Genomic DNA, 9,613 nt, shown 5'->3' with positions numbered 1-9,613 from the left:
AATAGAAAACATCAGATCCACAATTGTAAACGTTCAATCTTCAATCGCGCCTTATAATTCAGCCTCGATTATCACCCCGCAAGAACAATTACAGTGCTTTACAACTATAGAACAAAACGGGTTAAATAAATTTATCATTTCCTCTAAAACAACAACATGTTTACTAGATCCCATACCAACTAAACTATTGAAAGAAGTGTTACCTGTAGTGGAAGAGCCTCTCCTCAATATTATTAACTCGTCTTTATCTTTAGGTCATGTTCCAAGAACATTTAAATTGGCAGTTATAAAACCACTCATTAAGAAACCACAATTAGACCCAAATAACCTAGCAAATTATAGACCCATTTCAAATCTTCCTTTTATGTCCAAAATATTAGAAAAAGTTGTGTCTGCCCAACTGGGCTCTTTCTTGCAAGAAAATGACACCTATGAAAAGTTTCAGTCTGGGTTCAGGCCGCATCATAGCACTGAAACTGCGCTCGTTAAAATCACAAATGATTTACTCTTAGCTTCTGACCAAGGCTGTATCTCAATACTAGTTTTACTTGATCTTAGTGCTGCGTTCGATACTATAGATCACACAATACTCTTAGATCGGCTACAAAACTATACCGGTGTTCAAGGACAAGCATTAAGCTGGTTCAGATCATACCTATCTGACCGCTACCATTTTGTCTATTTAAACGGAGAAAAATCGATCATAACTCCAGTAAACTATGGAGTGCCGCAGGGATCTGTGTTAGGCCCTCTATTATTCTCAATATATATGCTGCCACTTGGAAATATTATAAGGAAACATGGAATTAGTTTCCATTGTTATGCTGATGACACTCAACTATATATTTCATCACGGCCAGATGAAAACGCTAAATTATCCAAATTGACAGAGTGTGTTAAAGATATAAAAGATTGGATGACGCACAATTTTCTTTTATTAAATCCAGATAAGACAGAGGTAATACTTATCGGTTCAAAAAACCGCCCACAAAACCTCTCACAATACAACTTTAACATAGTAGGGTGTCCTGTTACTTTATCCTCTACAGTAAAAGACCTGGGTGTTATATTAGATTGTAACTTGTCTTTTGAAAATCATATTTCATATGTTACAAAAACAGCCTTTTTTCACCTTAGAAATATTGCTAAATTACGTAACATGCTATCTGTCTCTGATGCAGAAAAGTTAGTTCATGCATTCATGACCTCGAGACTAGATTACTGTAATGCGTTATTAGCTGGTTGTCCTGCATCCTCAATAAACAAGCTACAGTTAGTCCAAAATGCCGCCGCTAGAGTTCTTACTAGATCAAGAAAGTTTGACCATATAACACCGATTTTATCATCCCTACATTGGTTACCTATAAAGTTCCGTATTAATTACAAGGTATTGCTACTGACTTATAAAGCCCTAAACGGCTTAGCTCCAGTTTATTTAACGGATCTTCTATCGCCCTATAATCCATCGCGCTCTTTAAGATCACTAAATTCGAGGCTTCTGGTCATACCTAGGATATCCAGATCCACCAAAGGAGGGAGAGCATTTTCACATTTAGCACCAAAACTCTGGAATAGCCTTCCTGATACTGTTCGTTGCTCAGATTCGCTCTCCCAGTTTAAAACTAGATTAAAGACGCATCTCTTCAGCCAGGCATTCATATAATATTTTAATCTTACAGTTAAATCCGGTCTCTACTTCATAAATGCCAGAGGAGAACTGGCCCCCGACTGAGCCTGGGTTCTCCCAAGGTTTTTTTTTCTCCATTAGGTCACCTGATGGAGTTTTTCGGTTCCTTGCCACTGTTGCCTTTGGCTTGCTCAGTTGGGGATACTTAAATTGATTAATCGATTCACCAGTGCTATTGATCTGCATTACCAAACGTGGATGTTTTACACCAGAAACAAACACTGATGTACTATTTTATTTAATACTGTGAAGCTGCTTTGATACAATCTGTATTGTGAAAAGCGCTATATAAATAAAGTTGACTTGACTTGACTTGACTTAATTGCTCAGCCAGTGTTTTAAGCGCGAATAAACGTCAATGTCACGTCGACACATTTACCTCAGAAAAGACATTCATTGCCCAACAACGCGATATTTAGTTAAATATTCTATTATTACTTGCTATTGATGTTTCATGATATTTCGTGAATTTTTGTGTCGTTTAAATGTGTAAATTTTACCAACGATCTGGTGTAAAAACATAATACTAAATATAAAACTGTTAATATGTGCAATATAAATGTTTACACTTGAGTGTCATCATCATCTAACATAGATATCTAACTGACAAAGTTCCCTGGTTACTTTAGTTAAGAGAGATTTGTTTTCTGTAAGAAAAAATCGACACACTGTAGGCTACCTGATATGCAAATTAATCGAATTGAGATCATAATAAACCGAATTAAATCAAGAGCTTGTGAATCAGAACCGAATTGAATCTTGAATTCTGTGTGAAAACCAAGCCCTTGTTAAAAAAAAGCCTACTTTTTTTTGTAACAATATATTTTTTACAGTGTTTTGTCATGATCCCTGCATTTATTTATTTATGTATTTATCTTATCTATTAATCAATTATTAAAGCAAGTTCCATAGCAACATTTGGTAAATTAAACATTTACTTGGTATATAAAAGCCTTACAATCTTAAATATACGACACATTTACAACAAAAGGTTTAGCTCCAACCATAATTAAATACACCTGAACCAGCTAATCAAGGTCTTCAGGATCACTAGAAACTATAGTGTGTTTGGAGCAGGTCTGGTCTGGTCTAGTCCGCAAAGTTCATGATGAATGTTTTCATTTCCACAGTTTGAGGGTTAAAGGAAACGTCAGCTGGAAAGTTCATTCTGCTGAGAAGAACAGAAGAGAGGTTAGATCTGTTCCTTACAGGGCATCATATCCAAATTAAGCTTTTGAGAGACTAAAACTCACGGCATCGCATCAGACTGGTTCGCATCAGACTGGATCTCATCTGAAAGAGAAAAAAGCATGATAAAAACCTTGTGCCAAAAACATGATGAAACGAGTGGACTGAACTTACGGTTAATGCAATGTTTGCAGGAGTTGTTTCTGCGCTTGGTACTCCAAAACAGAAAACATGAGGCTCCTACGATCACCGTCGATAGAAAACCACAGAAAACTAACGCAATGACCTCCATGGGCGTCGCTGACAAATCTGTGCAAGAACATACAAAACCATCATCAACTTTCTTTAAAGTCACCATGAAAGCAAAATTTTTTAAAGAAATATTGCAGTGTTTATTCTAAAGGTACGTTTACACGACAACAATACGCTTAAAACGGAGAAGTTTTTCGTTTGAGTTTTTCACGTACAGACGACATCACTGTCAAAACTATCCCCATTCACACGGATCTTGATAAAATTATAAAAAACGCTGTATTTTGATGCCAGGACATTAGATGGCGATGAAACACTATAGACTGAAAACGTTATACGCATGTGCATGACATCATCGTCTTCAGAAATTTGCATTTTTGTTGTTTACACTGAGACCGTTTTCAAAAACTTGCACTTTGAAACCCGTTTTCAAAGCATTGTGTTTTAAGGCACCCAAAACGCCGTTGTCGTGTAAATGAACGGCCAAAATGCATAAAAAGTTTTACATTTTTAGTTGAAAGCAGTTTCGTGTAAACTGCCCCTAAATGATTTATCATTATTGTTTTAATAATCTTGAATCAGAATAAGTTTCTCTTGCAGCATCTCTTCTCTTCTCTGATGACGAGGGCGGAGCAACCTGTCACTCACATGAGATCAGCCAATAGCAAACCATCAATCAAGCCCCGCCCACATTTGTTCTTGTTTCAGAACCGTTGTTTCAGAACTGTTTCCAGAACTCTGGAACAAGAACAAATGTGGGCGGGGCTTGATTGTGTCTGTGTGGAGTTGATTGGCTGATTGGATGGTTGTGGTTTGCTATTGGCTGATCTCCTGTGAGTGACAGGTTGCTCCGCCCTCGTCATTAGAGAAGAGAAGAGATGCTGCAAGAGGAACTTATTCTGAATCAAGATTATTAAAACTATAATGATGATGTGCATCCATAAATCATTTACAATTCTGCAATATTCCATAAAAAACAAGAATTAGCGACTTTAACGTCTTTCTTGATGTTCACAGGACGGGACGAAGCACATGCTCACCTGTCTTCTGTATGAAGATGTCCTCGCTCTCCACCCAGATTGAGCTGTCGTTGAAACTGTCCCTCGCCCGGCAGCGGTAATAACCAGAGCTGATGTCCGTGAGGAATAAGATCCGTCCGTTCTGCATCACCACGTGAGCGTCGCCCTCTGGTGGAAGGGAGGAACGGTTCAGAGACCAGGAGAACGTGGGAAACGTTCCTCTGTCGGGGAAGCATGTGAGTCGAGCTGCTGTCGTCACTGCATCGGCGTCATGGAGGTATTTTACCATCACTCGCACAGCGCCACCTACTGGAACTAACAAAACAGGTTAAGAAACACGTTTAAAGGAAGAATAAGTCACTGGTTTTGCCAGGTTTGTGCCATCAAACCTCTAATAGATATTGAGATTTGATTGAGACACTTATATAGTAAAGCTGTGATCAAAGCTGAATTTTCAGCATCATTACTCCAGTCTTCAGTGCCACATGATCCTTCAGAAATCACTCTAAAATTATGATTTTCGGAAAATAAAATGCACCGGGTCAAAATTGCAATTAAAGTCCCCCTGTAGTCAATCATCACCGAAATTACATATTTAAAAAACATTTCCTTGAAAATATATTTCGTCGTGCCTTAAAATATCTTGAATGTAACTCGACACCCTTGCCTCATTTAGTATACGCGGTTCTATGAATATGCAAATGAGCCCCGCCTCCACTCACTCACTCAGCGCAGAGATCCACTGGTTGATGATCACATGTTGGTTCACTGCAGTTTTAAGGAGGAAATACTCAGCAATGCTGTCGACTTATGAATTTACACATGGTTTGTCTTAAAGCTTATTAAAAACACCACATAGACACATAAACAACATCAAAAGCTGTAATAATAATAATAATGTAATACCAGTAAATAAACCGAGACACACTCACCCACGTGTAAAGGCACAGGATCAGACAGAAGCTGCTGTGTTTCTGCCTGAGCTTTACATTGAGCCAATCCCGCATCTAGACCTAGAGAGGCGGGCTGAACGGACCAGAACTCCAGTGAATCCACACGCTTCACATCCATTTCCAGTCCGTTCACCAGTAAACTGAACGTCACAGGCGGAGATCCACGCGCCAAACGACAGCTAATGTTGGCCATCAGGCTCGAGCCATTCCAGAAGACCATGAATGACAACTTAAGCGTCGAGATGTACTCTGAAAATCATAAAACATGAAACCGGTTCTGAAATAGGATGCATTTTGAACAAAAACAAATGTAGCATCTGCAAAAAACTTTTTAAAACAACCTTGAAACAAGCAAATGCACTTAAATCTGGGTAAAGTGAACTAAAATCAAGCAAAAACATCTGCCAATGGGGCATTATTTACACTAATAAATGATATTGGATCTAAAAACTAGACAAAAATACTTAAAACTATGCAGTTTTCACTTTTTATAAGCACTAAATAATAAGTAATTTTAGTGAAGATTGCATAAAAAAGAATATTTAACCTTAAATTCAGCTTATTTAAATGTTTTAAGATGCACAACCTGAAATTAGATGACAATTCTTAAAACGACCCAATAAATGAATAATTTTAGTACACTTTACTTAGATTTTAGTGCATCTGGCTTGTTTTTTCAGGGTAACAAAAAAAAAATCATATTTGACCTTTCTTAATTAAGATTCTTGAAAATAGAATTTTTAGGGGTGGTATTATTATTAAAATTAGCACAATAATTTAACTGAACATGCACAAAAACTCGCACTTTATAGCTGTCACTTGTTTATGGTTATGTTATCGTTATGTCACTAAAATTCACTTGCCAAGACTGAAGAAGAGCAATTTTCTTAAATAAAGATTTATATTATCGTGCGCAATGTATTTTATAAGACTTTTTGGTGACACTTTACAATAACGTTCATTAGTTAACATGAACTAATAATGAACTGCACATATGCAGCATTTATTATCTTTGTTAATGTTCATTTCAACATTTACTAATACTTTATTACAATCTTGTTAACATTAGTTAATCCACCGTGAACTAACATGAATTAACAATGAACAGCTGGATTTTTGTTACCGACTTTTTATCTTTCCTGGCAAAAAACATGTTTTCTAGAAATACGATTTTTTACTTTCTTAGATTAAAATTTTTACAGTGTGATTGCTGTCAAACTTGTTACTTTTCACAATGACGCGGTGGTTTCGGCTGCTGGAGAATCTCGGGTTGTCCTCCATCATGTTCTGAGCTGTGCATGAGTATGTCCCAGCATGCCGTTCACTCGCGGCGTCCACCGTGAGAGCGTCTCCTGAGAGCCGATAGTGGTCTGATGATGTGTTGACCTCTTGTTGGTCATGATACCATGTGAAGGACAGATGCGTTCCCTTCCTGACGAGACAACGCAAGGTAAACTTCTGTCCTTCATACCGGATCGGGGGATCTGGGTCTGAGCTCAGACTGGCACCGCTGACTGGAGCTGACGGGACGACACAACAACACAACTATATCTGTCAATCAAACACGGTCATCGTCACTCACAACCAGGCCGAGTACTGGTGACTAAAATAACATATAAATGTTAGGTGAAAAACTTTGACTAAACAACAATTTGAAATGTTGCCTTAAAATAAAAAATTACACAAAAAATAAATTAAACTGAAATAGTAATAGTAAAAAAAAAATACAAAAGCACAAAACAAAATTGCTAAAAATTTAACAAAAAACTTAACTGGAAATAAATAAGTTTTAAAACTAAAATACAAATCAATTAAACCTAAATAGTGTTTTTACAAAAACACAATAAAATTGCTAAAAATTCTAAATTAAATGAAAATAAATTAAACCTAAATAGTAATATTTAAAAAAGAATGACTTAATAAAGTAATATATAAATATTAGATGAAAAACTTTAACTGAACAAAAATTAGAAATGTTGCCATAAAATAAAAAGTGACACAAAAAATAAATTAAACTGAAATAGTTATATATATATATTATATAATATATAAACCGAATAAAAATACAAAATCACAAAACAAAATTGCTACACATTAAACTAAAAACGTAACATTAATAAATAGTAAATATTTATAAAAATGACAAAAACACAACAAAATAGCAAAAAAAAATTAACTAATTAAAATGAAAATGGAAATAAATAATTTTTTTAATAAAATAAAAATAAATTAAGCCTAAATAGTACTATTTAAACAAAAGGACCTAATAAAATAATATAAATATTAGATGAAAAATGCTGCCTTAAAATAAATGAAATAAAAAATTATGAAATTAAAAAAATATTAAACTGAAATATAAAAAAAAGTAATATAAAAAATACAAAACCATCAAAATAACAAAAAATGTAACTAAAATATAAATATTAGATTGAAAAACAAACTAAACTAAAATTAGAAACGTTGCCTTGAATTTGAAGCATTAAAATGACTGTTAAAAAATTAAAACTACATATAAGAAATAAATAAAAAATGTAAACAAATAAAACTGAAATAAAAATAAATTAAACCTAAATAGTAATAAAAATACTGACATTAAAAGCCAAATACTAAAACTATAAAGACATGTTATGAAAATAATAAAAATGACAAAAATTACTAAAACTAATAAAAATTAATATAAAATAAAAGCTCCTTCAGAATATTAATAACTAAAATACTCAAATAACACAAAGCAAAAGCACATTTCAGTTTCTGACTTGTGCTTGTAAAACAAAATAGATTTGAATTTCGTCATTTTTAATGACAATAAAGTTCTGGTTTCACTCACTCACGACATGGAACTGGATGCTGTTGCTGGTTTGACCTTCAGTGACCCTGCAGTAGTACTTGCCCTCTGACCCCTCGGTGACCTGCAGGCGGAAGGTGACCTTGACGTTTTTTTCTGCTCTGATAAGATCCCCTGTGTCCTTCCTGAGTTCAAAGGTCAGAGGTGAAGCCCAGCCTGGGACCTCGCAGTGAAACTGGACCTGAGACCTCAGATAAGCTTTACTGGGACCAGTCAGAACCGGTTTCGGACGCGACCCGCCTGTCGGACCACAAACACACCTCAGAATAACCAGGAACACTTTACAATAAGGTCACATTAGTTATTAGTCATGGTAGTCATTTATTAAATTAACGAGCGACACACTTGTTACAGCGTTTGTTAAAGTTAGTTAATAAAATGCAACTGTTCGCTGTGTTCATGTTCACTCAGATCCATTAAATAATATTAACAGAGACAACTTATGATTTTAATAATGTATAAATGTTGATATTAACATAGACAAGATTAATAAATGATTTAGACATGTTATGTTATGGTAATATATAGTTAATAAATGTAACCTTAGTGTAAAGTGTTATCAATTGATTATATTTGCCATAATGTATTTATTTAAATTGCTTAAGATGAGCATAAATGTGTCAATTGTGAAAACAATTCAATTTAATCCGTTATAAAGTATACATGTAGATTGGAGAGGTTAATAAATGTATAAACCTGGTTATTGTGCATTTAAAACATTTAGTTTATTAATACTAATACATGAAGTTGATCTATATGACTGATGAATATGCAGTTTATTTAAAATGTGCAGTTCAATTGAATGGAAATTGTATCTGCATATTTTATATTAAAGTAGAAGATTAGTGAAATTAAGAATAAGAAGTACCGGTTTCTGTCACGAAGCCCAGCAGAACTGAAACACAGAGGCAGAAAGCAGTGAGAGACTCTCCCTGAGAACAAAGCGTCTCATTAATGAGTTTCTGTCGGAGAAACATCAGGAACTCACCGGAGATTAACATGAGGAAACACTGCATCCTCCCGTCGCCCGCTGATACCAGGACTGTGTGTGTGTGCGTGTGTGTTATAGCGGGTGGGTGTGTGTGTGTGTGTGTGTGTGTGTGTGTGTGTGTGTGTGTGTGTGTGTGTGTGTGTGTGTGTGTGTGTGTGTGTGTGTGTGTGGACTCTTTGTGTTACTGCATGTGTGTGTGTGTGTGTGTGTGTGTGTGTGTGTGGACTCTGTGTGTTACAGCACGTGTGTGTGTGTGTGTGTGTGTGTGTGTGTGTGTGTGTGTGTGTGTGTGTGTGTGTGTGTGTGTGTGTGTGTGTGTGTGTGTGTGTGTGTGTGGACGGACTCTGTGTGTTACAGCACGTGTGTGTGTGTGTGTGTGTGTGTGTGTGTGTGTGTGGACGGACTCTGTGTGTTACAGCACGTGTGTGTGTGTGTGTGTGTGTGTGTGTGTGTGTGTGTGTGTGTGTGGACTCTGTGTTACTGCATGTGTGTGTGTGTGTGTGTGTGTGTGTGTGTGTGTGTGTGTGTGTTTGAGATATTCTCTCATCATGTGTTCATCAGAGATAACGAGCTTCATCTCGTCACTGAATTTCCACATTATGAGGCACTTTTACAGAATCAGACACCAGGGTCTTAATTCCACTACTCGTAATAAAATAAAGATTAACTGAAATAAAA

The 9,613-nt window shown here is 35.8% G+C and overlaps 1 protein-coding gene across 2 annotated transcripts; it reads right to left on the bottom strand.

The window, feature by feature from the left end:
* Positions 1–343: 343 nt before the first annotated feature.
* LOC308685505 (Fc receptor-like protein 5) lies at positions 344–9,433 on the bottom strand. Of its 2 annotated transcripts, none has more exons than XM_081357314.1 (9): positions 8,933–9,433; positions 8,813–8,839; positions 7,927–8,184; positions 6,326–6,619; positions 5,079–5,348; positions 4,168–4,461; positions 3,050–3,184; positions 2,941–2,980; positions 344–2,855 (listed from the first exon to the last, which is right to left on the bottom strand). In XM_081357314.1, the coding sequence occupies exons 1-9, from the start codon at positions 8,958–8,960 to the stop codon at positions 2,777–2,779; spliced, it is 1,425 nt and encodes a 474-aa protein (XP_081213440.1). In that variant the 5' UTR covers positions 8,961–9,433; the 3' UTR covers positions 344–2,776. The 2 variants fall into 2 exon arrangements, with proteins under 2 accessions (XP_081213440.1, XP_081213439.1); XM_081357313.1 differs by having other exon boundaries at positions 1,657–2,858; positions 8,933–9,398.
* Positions 9,434–9,613: the final 180 nt, after the last annotated feature.

The sequence above is a fragment of the Scardinius erythrophthalmus genome (assembly GCF_964197995.2).
Source record: "Scardinius erythrophthalmus genome assembly, chromosome: 25".
NCBI classification, from domain to species: domain Eukaryota; kingdom Metazoa; phylum Chordata; class Actinopteri; order Cypriniformes; family Leuciscidae; genus Scardinius; species Scardinius erythrophthalmus.
This window is presented reverse-complemented; position numbering and strand designations above follow the sequence as displayed.

Coding starts and splice junctions, on each gene's coding strand:
- LOC308685505 (XM_081357313.1), bottom strand. CDS start 8,960: ATGCAGTGTTTCCTCATGTTAATCTCCG. Junction 3,185..4,167: donor CATCTTCATACAGAAGACAG/GTGAGCATGTGC, acceptor GTTCTTGCACAG/ATTTGTCAGCGACGCCCATG. Junction 2,981..3,049: donor CTGCAAACATTGCATTAACC/GTAAGTTCAGTC, acceptor TTTCTCTTTCAG/ATGAGATCCAGTCTGATGCG.